Source organism: Anolis sagrei, chromosome 7 (assembly GCF_037176765.1).
Source record: "Anolis sagrei isolate rAnoSag1 chromosome 7, rAnoSag1.mat, whole genome shotgun sequence".
Taxonomy (NCBI): Eukaryota; Metazoa; Chordata; class Lepidosauria; order Squamata; family Dactyloidae; genus Anolis; species Anolis sagrei.
In genome coordinates, this window is record NC_090027.1 from 25,949,644 (window position 1) to 25,969,538 (window position 19,895).

General features: G+C 41.1%; 1 protein-coding gene across 3 annotated transcripts in view; it reads right to left on the minus strand.

Moving 5' to 3' along the window:
• KIRREL3 (kirre like nephrin family adhesion molecule 3) overlaps nt 1–19,895 on the minus strand; it is a 952,985-nt gene that overhangs the window by 101,411 nt on the left and 831,679 nt on the right. For all 3 annotated transcript variants that reach the window (XM_060787109.2, XM_060787106.2, XM_060787107.2), the window contains 2 exons: nt 8,771–8,919; nt 7,634–7,761 (listed from right to left, as the gene is read on the minus strand). In XM_060787109.2, coding sequence (XP_060643092.1) covers nt 7,634–7,761; nt 8,771–8,919 — 277 coding nt within the window. The remainder of the gene's footprint in view (nt 1–7,633; nt 7,762–8,770; nt 8,920–19,895) is intronic.

The following is a 19,895-nucleotide window of genomic DNA, read 5'->3' on the forward strand; positions in this document are numbered from 1 at the left end:
TGCCTACACAATATAAGACATCTATTGCTATCTCATGTAGGAAATGAACATTATATATTGCGTTTCTCAACCTATCAGTGCATTTTCTCATTCTTTAGCATGATCCAGACTGGCTCATGCATGAACGCATCATTTTTCAACACTTAATTATCTTGTTCACTAAGCAACTGACAGTGTGTGAAATGACTCCACTGAACATCACGGCTTTTAAGGAGATATGAATGTCCTACCTGTGATATTATACCTTTGATGAACCATCTACGCATGCAAGTCATCAATCAATTAACATGTCAGATGTATACATGAGAACCTACCATCACATCATAGGGGTGTGAAAATATATCAGTCTCCTTCACATTTTCTCCCGGAAATCCTACAAATGTCTCTTTCTCTCCTGGTTCTGTATGGAGTTGTGAGACTTTCTCTCTCTCTCTTCTTGTAGGAAAATTGCTGCATATCTTTTTATTCACTTTTGCATTCTTGTATTCATTTCTCCCATTGACTTTTAAGTGGCCTAAAATGGTTTTCTCCTCTCTTCTAAGTTCCCACCATTATTGACTGGTAGACCCTGCCTCTGTTATTATTGTATGAGCCTTAACATCCTGCTTTCAGCATAAGTGCTGCTTCTTCTACCTCTTGGCTTGAAGTCTGAAGCTATCAAATATATGGAGCCCCCAGTGGTGCAGTGGGTTAACCCTCGTGTGCTGGTATGGCTGTACCAGGAGCTCCAACTTCATTTTCTTTCTATTAAATGTCTGCATGCGTTCCAAGGTTTCAGGCATTTCGCAAAGGTGGCTTCCCTTGGTTTGCAGTTATAGGGCTAGCCACCTGTCTATCATTGTTGTGTTTGGTTCTGCCCCTTTCCCCAAGGATCTGGGGAGGAGAGAGAGCCATTTTTAGTTCAGCCTTATAGAAGGAAACTAATCTATAGGACGTGGACCAGTTTCAGCTGCAGAAAAGCTTCATTTCTTAAGAATTTCCGGGGAATGTCTGGGGGAAAAGTCCCAAAGCTTTGGCTGGGAGCTTACAGCCTCTCAGCCTTACAGCATCCGGGGAAAACAGTTTTACAGACCCAAAGAACTCCAGCTGGAGAATCTACCAGCCTTGACTGGTAGGTCTACTCGGTGCCCAAGAAGCAGTTTGGATCCGATAGTAGAACCCACATCACCAAAGCTTAGATAGTAGACAGCCTGGGAGAGGTTTAAAAAGGGTTTTCCTTGTTAAAGAAAGAAATAGTTCTCCAAGCAAGGTGCCTGTCCATTGTAGACAAGTTAAGAAGCATTTGTTTGACTCATTGAAGATCTGGGAAGTATTTGTTTAATTTGTTCAATAATAAAGGACTTTGTTAAACCTTTCAAGCCTCTAAGACTATTGTACAGGAAAATCCTTGAGGGCCTCTCTTTCGAGGCACCCTGGCTTCCCGCTGGGCACAAAGTGCACGTCCTATTCAAAAGACAAGTTTTACAGGCCCAGCGCACGACAGAACACCTCGTGCTAGCAAGACTGCTGACCAACAGATAAGTGATTCGAATCTAAAAGAGCAGGTTGAGCTCCCTCTGTCTGGAACCATGCTACCCCTCCATGCGGTGACATGAGAGAAGCCTCCCATAAGGATGGTAAAACATTAAACATCTGGGCATTCCCCGGGCGACGTCCTTGCAGATGGCCAATTCTCTCACACCAGAAGCAACTTACAGTTTCTCAAGTTGCTCCTGACACACACACACACACACAAGTCAAATATATACTTGTTTGTTTGCTAAGCCCAGAATCAGAGTCCCTGTAAATCATCGGGGACGTGAAAATTTCTCAGTTTTGATTTTGCTCCATTGCTCTCAACCCCACTTGCGTTTACTTCTTATTCTTGTTTCATACTTGGTTGCAAGAACTTTTAAATTTTATGGAAATCTGTGCATATATTGGCACAGAAGTTTACTAGGGATGTTCGGTCCTTGCATGAATGGATGAATAATTAAAGCAGTTCTATCCTCACTACAGTAGAAAATTAATATACCTCCACAATACTCTCCCCATATGTCCCAAAGTATGGTGCAAGAATTATTCTCCAGGGAGAAAACATATTTTTTTGTGATCAAAAACCATGAAATGTGGATTTCTATGTCAAAACTATTTTTTTTCTTTTTGCACAGAAAACAGGCACAAATAGTCTATTTGAATTGCTTAGTTATCAATGCATAACTAATGAATGTCTCTTGGCTTGATTTCCCAAGTCCAATTTAACAGCCAGTAGCCAGATCACACCAAAGGGATCTGTTTGGCTGCTGACTGAGGTACAAGGAAGAGGATGTTTTCAGCTCCCTTCCAGGTGAGATTGTGATAAGAAATTGCAAAAGGGCCCAGCTTTTGATTGCCGCAGCCTCACTTGCTGCGGAAAGGGGTTGGAAGCATAATCTCCTTTATACCTTGTTCAGGTACAAAGTCCTCCTTTACCTGATGTGGCCGCTGGTTGTTAAGGTTAGCTGGGGGACGTCTCCAATCAAGGCAATAGTGCCTCAATTGTGACTACATACTGTTACTGAATATAGAACAGTCACGGATCCGTAACTCCAGGTTATGAATACATAATGCAATGCAGAATGCCAACCTTACTTATGCATAAGAAAACTGGTGCTTTTCTCTATACAATCATTTTTGCACAGCAGCCTTCTCTGTTGTGATTTCTCTGCCGTGGAGTGCTTTGCCCTTGGAGGTTCAAATGGTGATGCTGCTGGTCTCATTTTAGTGATGAAATTGACCCCTGGCTATTTAAGTTTCAGGAACCCAGTGATCATGATTATGATTTTGATCCACGGGATTTCTATACATTGTTAGATCTCATTGATTTTTATTATTTTTATTTATTTGTTGAGTGTAGATCCTGCCAGGCTGGAGATTAAATTGTTTGATAGTTGTTTGACATTGTTTTGTTACTTGTAGCTACCCTGAAATACTGTGGCATAGACACCGAGAACTGGCCCTTGATCACTCTAACTGGAGGTCAGCTGTGAACAGCAGTGCTGTGGACTGGAGTGCCATCAGCAGGGTTCTGTCCTGGGCCCTTTAACATCTTTATTAATGACTTAGATGAAGGGTTAGAAGGCATGATCATCAAGTTTGCAGATGACACCAATTTGGGAGGGACAGACAATATTCCAGAGGACAGGAGCAGAATTCAAAACAATCTTGACAGATTAGAGAGATGGGCCAAAACTAACAAAATGAAGTTCAACAGTGACAAATGCAAGACACTCCATTTAGGCAGAAAAAATGAAATGCAAAGATACAGAATGGGGGATAATGCCTGGCTCGAGAGCAGTACTTGTGAAAAAGAGTCCTCGTGGACAGCAAGTTGAACATGAGCCAACAATGTCATGTGGCGGCAAAAAAGGCCAATGGGATTTTGGCCTGCATCAATAGGAGTATAGTATCTAGATCTAGGGAAGTCATGCTACCCCTCTATTCTGCTTTGGTTAGACCACACCTGGAATACTGTGTCCAATTCTGGGCACCACAATTGAAAAGGGATATTGACAAGCTGGAATGTGTCCAGAGGAGGGTGACTAAAATGATCAAGGGTCTGGAGAAGCTCTATAAGGAGCGGCTTAAAGAGCTGGGCATGTTTAGCCTGAAGAAGAGAAGGCTGAGAGGAGATATAATAGCCATGTATAAATACGTGAGAGGAAGTCACAGGGAAGAGGGAACAAGCTTGCTTTCTACTTCCCTGGAGACTAGGACACGGAGCAATGGCTTCAAACTACAAGAAAGGAGATTCCATCTGAACATGAGGAAGACCTTCCTGACTGTGAGAGCCGTTCAGCAGTGGAACTCTGCCCTGGAGTGTGGTGGAGGCTCCTTCTTTGGAAGCTTTTAAACAGAGGCTGGATGGCCATCTGTCAGAGGTGCTTTGAATGCAATATTCGTGCTTCTTGGCAGGGTTGGACTGGACGGCCCACGAGGTCTCTTCCAATTCTATGATTCTATACATTCAAAGAAGGGCAAAAGGGAGAAATGTGCCAAGAGGAAGGCACATCAAGCCAACCCTGATCTGAATTGCCTTCCACCTGGAAACCAATGTCTTCACAGTGGAAGAGCATGTGGATCAAGAATAGGGCTCTACAGTCGCTTATGTATCCACCACCAAGACACTACACTTGAAAGGCCATCATACTTGGACAATGAGGGATCGCCTAAGTACCCTGAAATCTCAAGATACTAGGAGGAGATGTGAATACTGTAATAACGAACTAAATCTGGTGATTTCCATGTTAGCAGCGTGCTTTATCTCTTTGAACTATCCATGGTGCTGAACCAACCTGGGGGTCGGGACCCCTGAAGGGGTCACGAGGGAGTGTCAGAGGGGTCACTAAAGACCATCAGAAAACACATTATTTTCTGTTGGTCATATGAGTTCTATGTGGGAAGTTTGTCCCAATTCTATCGTTGGTGGGGTTCAGAATGCTCTTTGATTGCAGGTGAACTATAAATCCCAGCAACTACAACTCCCAAAATATCAAGGTCTATTTTCCCCAAACTCCACCAGTGTTCACATTTGGGCATATTGAGTATTCATGCCAAGTTTAGTCCAGGTCCATCATTGTTTGAGTCCACAGTGGTCTCTGAATGTAGGTGATCTACAACTTCAATGGCCACCCACGCCTCCAATATTTTCTGTTGGTCATGGGAGTTCTGTGTGCCAAGTTTGGCCCAATTCCATTGTTGGTAGAGTTCAAAATGCTCTTTGATTACAGGTGAACTATAAATCCCAACAACGACAACTCCCAAATGACAAAATCAACCCCCTCCAATCCACCAGTATTCAAATTTAGGCATATTGGATATTTGTGCTAAATTTGGTCCAGTGAATGAAAATACATCCTGCATATCAGATAGTTACATTATGATTGATAACAGTAGCAAAATGACAGTTATGAAGTAGGAAGGAAAATAATGTTATGGTTGGGGGTCACCAATTGTATTAAGGGGTCACAGCATGAGGAAGGTTGAGAACCATTGTCCTAAGACGTTTAGCACCATGGATATTACATATACAGACAAAAACATGAAGTGATTCAAGGATTAATCCTATGAGCAAATTTGGGATCGTGCTTATTCACATAGTCTATACCTGGGTGCTCAGATAACATCATCTTATATGTAGTAATGTGCTGTACCTATCTCTTTTGCTGAGCTTATAATATTATTCACAATTCCCACTTTTTTTTTGGTTCTAATCAAATGTTAATGGTGATCAAGTTGGAAAGGTTGAAGAAATTTGGTATGTTTTAACTCCCCAAATAGATTATAACTGGCTCCAAACATCTGACAGTTAATCGCTGAAACTAAACTCGACATTAAAAGGACATCTGATGTTGTTAATTCAGTTTTCTTTCCAGAACGGCATTTCTTCAGAGATACAAGCTGATCTGCAAATTAAGCCCCTTTCTGTAATTCATCACAAAATAAGGCATACTGAAAGCTAGCAATGGATTTAAGGAACTGACATTTTTCAATCCTCGGGGGGAATACCATTTTGAAATATCTGTTAAAAATAGACTGCATACGATGTAAAATGTATTAATTGTTTCTCCTGAAGGAAAGACTTAACCAGGATACTCAAGATATCATAGAGAGGATATACACAAAAATTAGGCACAATTACACAGTGATATTTGCAATATGACAGCAAAACAGGCCATCTAGTGCAAAATTAGCAAAGGTTGGAGGCAAGTGTTAAATTAGACAACCTTTGAAATCCCTTCCAACTCCATGATTTTTTTAAATTTATAGTAAACTACTTAAGGACAGATGAAATGAGATTTAAGCATATACATTATAAATGAGAAGATTACCTAATGCATTTTAAAGGACCTGATCAAAATGTTAACTATAGGCTGGCATTTTGTTACTGGTATGCACTAGTACAAGTTGTTCTCATATTTGTGTTATGTCTTTTACTGGCTGATGTCAAGGTTGGTAATTCCCTTCCTCTTTCTATGGTCCCTTCACACTGCCATACAAAATCCAGATTATCTGCTTTGAATCAGATTATATGGCAATGTAGACTCATATAATTCAGTCCAAAGCAAATAATGTGGATTATCTTTGATAATCTGGATTTTATGGCAGTGTAGACGAGGCCTGCCTCACTGTAGAGAACCAAACCCCTGTCTCACTGTAGAGAAGCAGTAGCCCTCCTCACAGTCATTTCATGCCTGGTAGAGAAGTGGGAGTGGGGAGTCAGAAAAGTGTCTGGTTATGTCCCTGTAGGACAGTGTTTCTCAACCTGGGGGTCAGGACCCCTTAGGGGGTCGCCAAGGGGTGACAGAGGGGTCGCAAAAGACCATCAGAAAACACAGTATTTTCTGATGGTCATGGGATTCCATGTGGGAAGTTTGAGCCAATTCTATCGTTGGTGGAGTTCAGAATGTTCTTTGATTGTAATGAATTATAAATCCCAACAACTACAACTCCCAAAAGTCAAGGTCTATTTTCTCCAAGCTCCACCAGTGTTCACATATGTGCATATTGAGTATTTGTACCAAGTTTGGTCCTGATCCACCATTGCGTGAGTCCACAGTGCTCTCTGGATACAGGTGAACTACAACTCCCAAACTCAAGGTCAATACCCACCAAACCCTTCCAGTGTTTTCTGTTGGTCATGGGAGTTCTGTGTGGCAAATTAGATTCAAATCCATTGCTGGTGGAGTTCAGAATGCGCTTTGATTTATAGGTGAACTATAAATCCCAGCAACTACAACTCCCAAATTACAAAATCAATCCTCCCACAACCCCACTAGCATTTACATGTGGTTGCATTGGGTATTTGTGCTCAGTTTGGTCCATTGAATGAAAATACATCTTGCATATTTTATATTTACATTATGATGTATAACAGTAGTAAAATGACTGTTATGAAGTAGCAACGAAAACAATATTATGGTTGGGGGTCACCACAACATGAGGGATTGTATTAAGGGGTCACGGCATTAGGAAGGTTGAGAACCACTGCTGTAGAAAGATGTGAAATGGAGTATGCAGTGGACCTCAGCAGATAGAAACAGAGAATAATAGAGTTGGAAGAGGACACGTGGGCCATCTAATCCAACCCCCTGCTAAATGCACAATCAAAGATGCAAAATAATATAATCATTTCATGTTTGGCTACAGGAACATAACCAAACACTTTTCCAACCTCTTTCCTGGCACAAAATTGCCATGGCGACCTGCAATGGCTATAACAGGAAGTCTAAGTTCATTGAGTAATCAGCTACTATGCTCTGCTGAATCACATAAAATGTCACCCATTGCTATATTTTTCTTGATACATAATGAATAAGACACCTAAATGCCACCTTAATTTAGGCCAGTGTCTCTCAAACTTTGCTCCTCCAGGTGGTTTGGACTTCAGCTTTCAGAAATCCCTGCCACAACTCCTACCAGCTGTTAGGAATTGTGTGAGTTGAAGTCCAAAACATCTGGAGGATCACAGTTTGAGAAATACTTCTCTAGGCAATCAATGAAAAAATGAGCTGTGATGTGAACTGCAGCCATTCTGTGCAGCTGCATGACCTCTCACTGCCAGCACATAACTCCCAAAGCTCCCCTATGTCCAGTCAATGCCTAGCATGCTTACCACACCAGAGCCCCGCTTCATCCAAACGATGGTCAGGGATGGGTTTCCAATCCATGCACAATTAAATACCGCATCTGATCCAAGGTCAACGAGGAGGGATTGTGGTTCTGACATCATGCGAGGTCCAACTGTAATAAATAATGATAATAACAGATTTTATTTGTTACCTGCCTCTCCTCTCGAGACAGGGCATAACTCAGTTAAAATGCATCCCCATTAAGTATTTAAGATAAAATACATACATCAAAACACACCAACATAAAATACAGATATTAAAATATATAGTACAAGGTTAAAAGATAATACAAATACAATGTAATTTTTTAAATGACTGGGTAGACCTAGAGAGATCTTCAATTGTCTCTTGAATTCTGACAGTTTATTTAGCTGTCAGTAGGCTTGGGCGGTTTCGTTCGTTAATTTCGTAATTCGTTATTAATTCGTATTTAAATTAGCTTACGATCCAATATTGAGCCATGCAGGAATAGTGTGAGGAGTAAATTAGATTCGAAACAATTTTTTCAATTTATTTCATAATTATTTTGTAATTATTTCATAATCATTTCGTAATCATTTCGTAATCATTTCGTAATCATTTCGTAATTATTTCGTAATTATTTTGGCATGTCTGGTGCAAGTTTTATAGTTGTTGTTTGTTTTATCACACCAACAGTCGACAACAGAGGGAGAGGGAAGCTTCAGAAGTTCCCCCTGTCCCATTTGGAGGTGTTTTTAGCATATTGCGCAATCGCGTCCGCCATTAACAAATCGATTCGTAATTATACAAAATTTCGTATAGTTCGAAATTTTTAAAAGGAAATTTTCAGAATTATTAAAAAAAATGAAATGCAAGCCCCCCCTAAAAACTAAACGAGTTTAGAACCAAATTTTTCCGTGGTTACTCAAGCCTAGCTGTCAGGGCTCTTCTGGCAGGTCATTCCACAGTTTTGGGGCAGCCAATGAAAAGGTTGCTGAGTGATGGTTGCCAGTTGGGTTCAGGCTGGTTTGAGTAAATGTTCCCCAGAAAAGGTTTAGATTATATAGGAGAAGGCTATGCTGTAATGAGAAAGGACCATCTCAGAAAGGACCTTTGAAGGACAAGGGCTCCCAATGGTCTAAGAGCTTAATCATACTTACAGTAAACATCTACTGTTCTGCTGATGTTAGTGCTTCCCAAAGCATTGGTCACCTCACAGGATACTGGTTCAAAAAAATAGGTGTGGTCAACTATGGCCTCAAAAGTGTCACCAGATGCTTCCTTTATAATATGTCCCTTTTTGGCCCATCTGTAAGGACACAAGAAAGAGAACAACAGGACCATGTTAAATTGGTACAGGGCACCAACTAGAAACATTTCAGCAAGTTTTTTAAAATATGAAAACCAAACTGTATTAGGCATATGGGATTATATAAAAATAAAAGCTCAAGAAAGGAGTCGTCTTTCTCAGTTTTCTTCATGCTACGAAAACACCTTTGAGTAGTTTGCATGTCAAACAGAAAATACTTAAGGTCATCCAGTCCAACTCCCTTCACCAGGGCAAGAAAATGTAATCAAAGCCCTCCTGACAAAGAGCCATCCAGCCATTTATATAGATGGATATATATGATTCACACACACAGAGAGATAGTATCATAGATTTGAAAGGGACCCCTAAAGAAGGACAATTCTATGTTGCATGTTCCAGAGTAGGCAAACCAGACAATCTCCACATCAACACTGACAAAGAAACAGTAAAAAATACTGTTTACCCACAAGCAGAAAGACATTACATATATTAGACACCAACACTTTCTCATTACTTTATTTTCCAGATCACCAGACTGGGCCACAGCAATGCGTGGCAGGGGACGGCTAGTAGATTATAAAGTGATTGTTATCATTTTGTGTAGAAAGGGATTTTGTAGCATCTAACTGAAAGAAGTTGTAAAATAAGCTTTCACAGACTGAGTCTACTTCATCAAATGCATCAGTCTATGAAAGCGTATGCTGCAATTGTCTTTATCTCAGTTCATCTCAAGTGTGCTACCAGATCTTTTTAGTACTGATACAGAGTAATATGGCTGTGTCTTGCAATACTGCTATTGTGTGTGTGTGTGTGTGTTTACTGGAAATGTAATCAATAGATGTAACAGCATGGGCATTTTCATTCTTTTCTTCTTAAACTATCTTTCTTGAGGAGATGGTTGTTTGTATTTATCTATGGGTTGATACTAAAAATAACCCCAAATAAACTGAACTGCATTCTGAACCACCTAGAGATCTACAATATGTAGTTAACACTTCTGATTTTTTTTTTCTTCCTGGGTGATTTTGCCATGGCTAACACTTTTTGCTTGGTTGCAGATGGCTGAATCTTCAGACAGTTTGGAATTGGAATGTGTCAGTGGTAGAAGAGGTTGCTAAACTATCTCTAGGGGTTGAGACCATCTGTAATGCTGATTCCAACCGAGCCATCTTAGGAAGTTCATCCATCTTTGCTAACTGAACAAGGCCTTCTTTAATTGAGTCTTTCTTAATCAAGTTGTATAACCTGTTGTTCCTGGCAATGTAGCAGGCAGCCACCAACTGTTATTTGCTATCTACAGAACATGCGGCGCAGGGTGGTGGGATGTACATTTTTGACATTTAAAAACACAGTTCCCAAAATAAACTAGGAGAGGCTGCAGCTCGGTTGTAGCACACGCGATGCACATGTAGAAAGTGTCAGATTCAATACCCAGCAATCTACTGTGATAAAAGATTGCACAAAAACAGAATGGTAAAAAAGCCCCGATCTTACATCTCCTGCACAGTTAAGCTCTAGGTGCAGCATTCATAGACTATTGTTACAACATTTCTGCTGATAGGTAAAGGGTAAAGGTGTTCCCCTGACATTAAGTCCAGTTGTGTACGACTCTGCGGGTGGTGCTCATCTCCATTTCTTAGCCGAAGAGCTGCTATTGTCTGTAGACACCTCCAAGGTCATGTGGCTGGCATGACTACATGGAGCACCATTATCTTCCCGCTGGAATGATACCTATTGATCTACTCACATTTGCATATTTTCTAACTGCTAGGTTGGCAGAAGCTCACGCTGCTCCCCAGATCCAAACCTACTGGGCAGTTGGTTAAACAGCTGATGTACATTATTTATTTGCCTTTTTTGGATCAATGAATTTGTCTAGACATACATGAAGATGACTGGAACTTTGCATTAGCATTTGACAGGCCTGAAAATGACCAGAGCTGGCTTTGTGACAAGGCAGAATAAACCAACACCTCAGTTGGCAGATACATAGTAGAGTAGCAATGGCAGGCACTTGGCTACTACTCGAGAGCCCTCTAACCATTTCTCCCCATTGGACACATGAGCTGCTCTATTTCCGTAAATTCTCCTGCTGGTTCCAAATGTGGTAGAGGATACCAAACATTGGCAGAACTCATCGTCTTCTGTATGGATAGCCATGTATAAATATTGAGAGGAAGTCACAGGGAGGAGGAAGCAGGCTCGTTTTCTGCTTCCCTGGAGACTAGGACACGGAACAATGGCTTCAAACTACAAGAAAGGAGATTCCATCTGAACATTGGGAAGAACTTCTGGACTGTGAGAGCTGTTCAGGATTGGAACTCTCTGCCCTGGAGTGTAGTGTTGTCTCCTTCTTTGGAAGCTTTTAAACAGTGGCTGGATGGCCATCTGTCAGGGGTGCTTTGAATGCAATATTCCTGCTTCTTGGCAGGGGGTTGGACTGGATGGCCCATGAGGTCTCTTCCAACTCTATGATTCTATGAGCATGGGAAAGGATTGCCATAGAGAGTTGCTAGCGTGGGAATCCCCAAAAGGCTATTGTATCTTTATTGCTTGTGTAGAGGAAGGAATTTTAGTAGATGATTCTTGTTATCTGGTTGTGTGACAAGCAAAACTTTCTGAAATTTCCTCTTCTAAACAACCAATAAACCAGTCCTTTGTTTCACTGGGTAACTGTATTAACTCATTTTGAAACCAAATGTAGCTGTGGAAACATAAGCAGCTGGCAAAAGCCTCACTCTTGCGATAGCCACAACCACAATTGATCCTGAAACCCACCTTAAAAGCCACCCCACTTCTGCCAGTGAGTGATTTTTGGAGAAGCAGAAGCAGGGACCTTTGCATTGATCTGTCACAACTCTTCATTGCAGCATTGCTCGGAGATGGGACAAGTTTGGTCACATCATCCTTCAGTATCCCACTCAGTAGCAACTCAGAACTGACTGAGCTCCTCTGGATGCCTGGTGGCTTTGGAAGAGAGTTTCAGAGGTCAAATGGAGTGTTAAACAATAGCCATACCATTGTAGCTAGGTGTCTAATGCAGTGTTTCTAAACCTGGAGGTTGGGACCCCTGGGGTGGTCATGAGGTCAGAGGAGTCGCCAAAGACCATCAGAAAACACAGTATTGTCAGTTAGTCATGGGGGTTCTGTGTGGGAAGTTTGGCCCAATTCTATCGCTGGCGGGGTTCGGAATGCTTTCTGATAGTAGGTGAACTATAAAGCCCAGCAACTATGACTCTCAAATGACAAAATCATCCCCCCACCCCTCCAATATTCAAATGTGGGTGTGCTGGGTATTTGTGCTAAATTTGGTCCAGTGAATACATGCGGCATATCTGATATTGACAATTTCTAACAGTACCAAATTACAGTTATGAAGTAGCAACAAAAATAATTTTATGGTTGGGGGTCACCACAACATGAGGAACTGTACTATGGGGTCAGCATTAGGAAGGGTGAGAAACACGGGTCTAATGCAAGATCTTTGCCAACAATTAGTTACTTATATTAGGTTCCCGACTGTATGTTCACCAAACTCCCATTTGAAGGATCCCAAAAGCTATTTGAGGGAATGTTGAATGTTACTGACTAGGACTTAGAAAAGTTATCATTTGGATTGTATGTCTCAGAATTGGAAATGCTGGCTGGGGATTCTGTGAATGAAGTCCAAAGAACGCAGCAATATTTCCATACTTTGGTGCTAATGTTGACAGACCTGTCTCTCCAAATTGCAAACAAGTTTGGGACAAAGAAGTGAGACTAGCACTTTTGATGTTTGTAGGAAAGGCTAAAAGTCAAATGTTAGAAGACCTTCAGGACAGGCTCAAAGTGCTCAGAAAACTCCACTCCAGCGCTACCTGGTTTACGTCTTCCTATTGTCAACATCAAAACACAACTCGGTTCCCTCGGCTACCCCCACCTCCTCTCTGTTTTTAATCAAAGGGAACTTTATCCCTTTAAGGCAGTTGAAATAACATGATATTGGAAAGCAAGGCTGGCATTTGAAACACTGCAATGGGAAAATTGTCTTTGAGGACAAGCTGTCAACTCAGCACTTGAATTAAACTGCTGTTTACCAAACAATAAGCAAATGTGACCTAATGGGGTGCCATCTGGCTTCCTGCCATGCTGGGGATGTTGGAGTTGGCGGGAGGGAGATATTGGCAGAGTGTGTGAGAGCAGATCAAGAGCAACTGGGAAGAAAGAAAACACCATGGCAGCTTTTAAAAAAATCTACAAAGATATCTAAGTCTGAAAGCCTTTTTTGTTGATGTTTCGCTTACTGATATCACACTAAATTAAAAAAAAGGGGGCGGCAATGTTGTCTTTCCCCTGGAATCCAAGAACAATATGTACCAAGATCTCTCTGTTCTTCCAGCTCTTGTCTTCTTCTAAGGTCGAGCTAGAGTGCCTTGCTCAAATGCACTCAGTAGGTTTCTATGGCCCCTGAACCTGGATAGTAGCAAACAACAACAATAACAACAACAAAGCTTTCTCCTTACTAGGTAAAATTTCAAGTGTTCTCATAGATTTTGAAGTTTTGTGTTCATGTTAAAGGATTTGATTTTTGCAAATCAACCTCTTTGTTTACACACAAAGGACTTTTTTTTTACACATAATACTTTGTGTTCCTTAATTTTGTGTGTGAATGACCACCATGTGTATGTTTTGTGAGTTTTCTTGCACAAAAGCCTTTTTATGATTTGTTTTGGGTGACAATATAAAGAGCCTCGTAACAGTTTTTCTGACTGCGCATCTTGATGTGTTGAAGGTTTTTTCTCACGGAGGACAAGAAAACCTGGGCATATTTTTGCATCTGACTCTCTTCATACAAAAACGATTGGTCCTGACCTTGACCACTCACTGTGTCTCAGTCCAGAAAGGCTGAATCTCATTCTGCACATTCGTGCTCAGCCCTTCATGAATTTAAAACTGTATGCCTGAATGGTTTCAGAAACAGAGACAGAATTGGAGGGTAAGCTGAAGGTTGGAAACACCTTGGGGTGCAGAATGTCTATTTCTGGAAAGTTGTTGTGCGGTAGCTGTTTGCTTCTGGAGGTGTCTACGACTTTCTACTGCTTGTGTACTGCATGTGTGTTTGCAAAGAAAGTCAACACAAGAAACAAAACATAGTACAACCATAACTTGCAATGACTTTCCCCTCTGAGGAAAATCAACACTAGTAATTCTGGAACGTTTCTGCATTTGAAGAAAAGGGGAGTGGGTAACCTTGCCATACATAGCTGAAGAACAGACACATCTGACTTCCCTCTGTTTCACACAATGACAGCAAAGCTTGGGAAAGTTTATTTTTGAAAAAATTGATAGTCTGGTTGGCGGATTCTGGAAGTTGCAGACCAAAAGAAGCAACTCTTCCAGGCTTTTGGTGACAAGGACAGACATGATGACTGGGTGGAGGTGAAAAGATTGTGACCTGCTTTCTAATAGCAATCTGCAGGGTACATGATTCCTGATTTGCACTCATAAAATCATAGAGTTGGAAGAGACCCCACGGGCCATCCAGTCCAACCCCCTGCCAAGAAGCAGGAATATTGCATTCAAAGCAACCCCGACAGATGGCCATCCAGCCTCTGTTTAAAAGCTTCCAAAGAAGGAGCCGCCACCACACTCCAGGGCAGAGAGTTCCACTGCTGAATGGCTCTCACTGTCAGGAAGTTCTTCCTAATGTTCAGATGGAATCTCCTTTCTTGTAGTTTGAAGCCATTCTTCCGTGTCCTAGTCTCCAGGGAAGCAGAAAACAAGCTTGCTCTCTCCTCCCTGTGACTCATACTTATAGGAGTGGCCTCTTTAACTAGAATCTTCCAACTCGGTTTAACACATTGAATTGGCTATTGAAAATGAGTCAACACATAGATAAATCCAATGTACTCAATAGCTCTCTCTCAGCTTGGTCTAGCTGAGAGAACCAGTATGATACAGTGGTGTGCATGTTGGATTAGGATTGGGAGAACAAGGCTTAATATCTTTCTCATCCATGGAAAGCCATGAGATCATCCTGGGCAAGTTATACTTCCTCAGCACCAGAAGAAGTTTATGGCAAATCTTCTCTGAATACATCTTGGCAAGAAAACCCTATGAGAGGGCCACCCTAAGTCTGACTCAGCTTGAATTCATAGAAGAACAATCGCAAAGTAGAAACTAACAATTGTGGTCCCATGAAGAGCATCTACACACTTACATTTTTAGTGGATCAGTCCTGTCGATCAAAGAGTCCCGATACATGCACAAGAACAGGGTTTACATCTGCTGCGTGCCTATATTCCCAACTGCTTGCAGAAGATCTGAATTGACTGTGAGGAGGGGGAGTAAGAGTGGCCAGATGTACTTCAGAGACACTGTATTTTCCCCCAAACTCCTAAACTTGAGGGTGTGGGTGGATGGTTGAACAGCAGGGCCTCACACTCTAGTTGATGACATGATATTTTTCAAAAGAGATATATTAACAGTACAGATGTGAGCTCAATTTGTATGCATTTATCTCCTTTTTTCACTCATTTATCTTCACGCCTCCAACAGATGCTGACTAGCCATTTTAGCCACACACACACCGCCCTCCCACTGGGCGATAGAGTTGTGTACAGAAGTAAATCAACCACCTTCCCCCCATAAACTACTGCCTGCTTCTGCTTTTATGAAGTAATCCAATGACTTTGCTTTTACATTCAGCCTTGCATTCAGCAGGCTTATGAAAATGGCACAATTGAGCCTGGATGGCTACCACTGCCAGCCTTGTACAATTGAAGAGAGGAAGCATCCTCAATATGCAACAACAACAAGAAAAAGACGGAGGGCCTGATTCTGGCAGCCCAAGAACAAGCCATTAGAACCGATGCCATCAAAGCCAGAATTGAAAAGTTGACAACAAATCCCAAGTGTAGACTCTGCAAGGAAGCAGATGAAACAATAGATCACATCCTGAGCTGCTGCAAGAAGATTGCGCAGACAGACTACAAGCAGAGGCACAACACCGTTGCTCAGATGATTCATTGGAACTTGTGCCACAAATACCATCTGCCTGCGACAAAGAACTGGTGGGATCACAAGCCGGAAAAAGTTGCAGAGAATGAACACGCCAAACTCCTCTGGGACATCTGAATTCAGACAGACAGAGTTTTGGAACATAATATTCCTGACCTCACAATCATGTTAAAAAACAAAGTATGGATCATCGATGTCGCAATCCCAGGTGACAGGATTGCAGAGAAAAAACTGGAAAAGCTGACACGATATGAGGATTTAAAAATCGAACTGCAAAGACTCTGGAACAAACCAGTAAAGGTGGTTCCAGTGGTGATCGGCACACTGGGTGCAGTGCCTAAAGACCTTGGCCTGCACTTAAACACAATCGGCACTGACAAAATTACCATCTGCCAGCTGCAGAAGACCACCTTACTGGGATCTGCATGCATTATTTGCTAATACATCACACAGTCCTAGACACTTGGGAAATGTCCGACATGTGATCCAATTCAACAGCCAACAGTGTCTACAGTGGACTCATCTTGTTGTGTTTCAAATAATAATAATAATAATAATAATAATAATAATAATAATAATAAGGCACATCCTGATCCTTTGGTATGCTTTAGCTAGGTGCCACTAAGACAGTGGTTCTCAACCTGTGGGTCCCCAGGTGTTTTGGCCTATAACTCCCAGAAATCCCAGCCAGTTTACCAGCTGTTAGGATTTCTGGGAGTTGAAGGCCAAAAACATCTGGGGACCCCAGGTTGAGAACCACTGCACTAAGACATCACATAGGTATAAAATAGTTGAAATAATATATTGTGGTGGTGTGACAGATTGTGGACCAAAATGTAACAGAAAAAAAAGCTGAAGACTAGGTGAGGACAGATCCTAGAGCAGTGGTTCTCAATCTCTGGGTCTCTAGGTGTTTTGGCCTACAACTCCCAGAAATCCCATCCAGTTCACCAGCTGTTGGGATTTCTGGGAGTTGAAGGCCAAAACATCTGGGGACCCACAGGTTGAGAACCACTGCCCTAGAGTCTTATGGTTTCTATTGTTAGCAGTGCCTCATCACATTAGAACATGGATTTATTTTAAATGCAGTTGTTGCCTCCTGCAAAATTCTGAGGTTTGTAGTTTAGTGAGGCCAAGGACTTGTTTCACTGAGCAGCTGAAAGACCCCTCCTTAAACTACAAACCTCAGAATTCTGCAGGAGACAACAACTGCATTTAAAGTGGATCTATACTAGTCTAGTGTGATGAAGCCCTTGACAAGTAAAGCAAGGGTGAACACATATGGAAGGTCTACTCTTTAAGTGAATGATCAGCTCCCACCTATATGCTCATAGGCTGATTTACACATGATAGGGGAAACCAAATATGGCTTGTTTTGAAACCCTTTGAATCAAAGCAAAGTGACAGGTACCTTATTTTAAAGAAGAATCATACTTCCTGGAGTGTAATGGTGCATAGTGTAAAGAAATAGTTAGATAATGCAAAGCATTCAAGAAGGAAAGCATACTTCTAACATTATTTCACTGTAACTATAAACTCCCATCATGCTGAAACTAAACCATAGTTTCAAGCAATGGAAAAACCTAGCATGCTCAGATTTCTTATCATATAATGTAACATTACATATCGTAATACTAATTTGTTTAGATATGCACTGTGTGTAATGCAAGGAGCTGGTCGCAGTGGGGAGAGAATAGGATGTTGAATGTGGATAGCGACTGGCGAAAGGCCAGAGGGGATTTGATTACGGTTGGTGAATGACAGCTGATATAATCAATTAGGGTCATCTGAATGAAGAAAGGAGTGAGTGAAGTGAAAATTAAGGTTAATCGTGTCAATTAGTCATGTTTATAAATTAATGATCCTGAATTAACTAGGAGTGGACTGTGTGAGAGAGAATGTGAACTGTGGAATAATGTACTAAACAATCAATCTGTTTTGTTATGCTCAACTTCTGTTAATAAAGTATTATTTTTTCTATGTATACACTTTTGGTCTCCTTAGAAAACATGGGTTCAGACAAGGTGGCAGCAGAGAATAAAGAGGAATCTTGTCTGGTGGGGATACAAATTGGTAATATCTCATACCGAGATTTCACCCAGTTGGTAGCCACAGCAATAGGGCAGGAAGGTCCTTACAATAGTGACAGAAGTGAAGGAAAGATCTCATTCTTGGCTGCAACAATGTGGTGAAAGTGGAAGCAATAGTAGAGCACACCTGGTGGGAAAGCAGTGAGCTAAGTGGTAAATCCCTCATTCCATTTGAACAGAGTTGGTAAATATCTGTCAACAAATGGATTCCAGGGAAGGTAGTCCAATTTTTTTTTTACCTTTAGCTCAAACCACCTTGGAGCTTAAGATCTTCTGGGGAGGCCCTGCTCTCGGCCCCACCTTTGTCCCAAACACACTTGGTGGGGATGAGGGACAGGGCCTCTCGGTGGTGGCCCCCCGCCTGTGGAATTTGCTCTCCGGGGAAATTAGGTCATTGTCATCCCTCCTCACCTTTAGAAAAAAGGTTAAAACGTAGCTGTGGGACCAGGCCTTTGGGCAATCAGGTTAAAGGACAATTGATAATGTTTGACTATGGCATGGAAGAGGATTTGGATAAGTTAAGCGGAGTATTCATTAGTAGATGGCTAGATAAACAGCCACCAGACGGGCAATAGCTAATCAGAGTGTAAGTATACTGTTTTAATCTTTATTTATTAATGTTCATGTTTAATTGTTATATTTGTTATTCTGTATTTTATGATGTGGCATTGAATTATTGCCAATTGTAAGCCGCCCTGAGTCCCCCCAGGGGTTGAGAAGGGTGGGGTAAAAATGTTCGAAATAAATAAATAAATAAATAAATAAATAAAATATTTAAACTACGATTTCCTGATTAATTTTATTATTATTTAGGATTTTGTTTTTATTTAATGAAATACCTGGATTCACATGAGCCCTCACTATGACAAAATTGAACCTCCAAGTAGAATTGCACAGCTGGAAGAACTGAGCACACTATGCTTATCTAATCTCTGAGACCACTGTGCACACCTATTGTAATTTTACACTTCTAACAGGTTAATAAATATGCTTCACAGCCAGCAGGTATCCTATAATGTGGACTACTCCTTTCTGAATAGATACTCTTAGCAACTGCAAAGATATGGCATAGTTAGAAAAGTCTGCCTCCTAGTGACTGAAGATGGTATTCAAATTTTGGAAGCCACAAAAATCTCAAGTTACTGATCTATTGTTAATAAGTCCTGCCTGATGTTTTTAAGCTAATATTATGACACAAATACTACATGGAGTTGAAATCGATAAGATGCCACATACGACTTGGAAATTTTACAAAATAAATTTATACAACAGATTTAGGGAAGGACGTTGGGAGTTTCAGCTGTTTGTCTTAGGGCAAAGTTGAGTCTCCCATCACTTGCAACTTGAATTGACCTGTCTTTCTTAAAATTCTGTGTAGATTAAAAAAAACTTAAGAATCATGCTTGCAGCAAAAATACCATTGGCTGTACATAATAATGTTTATGATGACTGACGTTTTGGAGCATGTAAATATCAGTTGGTGAGTGTGTTAACTGAAAAATGCAAACTACAAAGCTGATTGGTTGGGGTATGCCCAGGATGCTAGCTGAACCTGGGAGTTTTGGCAAAAGTTTCATGTTTAGGTTTTCTGTTCAAGAGCTTGCCAAAACAAGTTAGTATATTTTCTGCTTCTGGGCTGCTGGAAGGAGATCTTTCACATGGACACCCAAGGACCATTTGAATATCTCTCAAAGGACATTGCGTGAGTCAATACTACTCTTCACATTACTGTATATATGTTGCTCTGTAAAACAAAGAGTAAACACTTTATTCTTCACTGATCATCTGCGTGGCATATCTTTTCTCCACCAAGACAGAGTGTGGATTGGTAAAGACGTGAACTACACGTGATATTCATTCCGCCACATGATGATGGTACTGCAAATG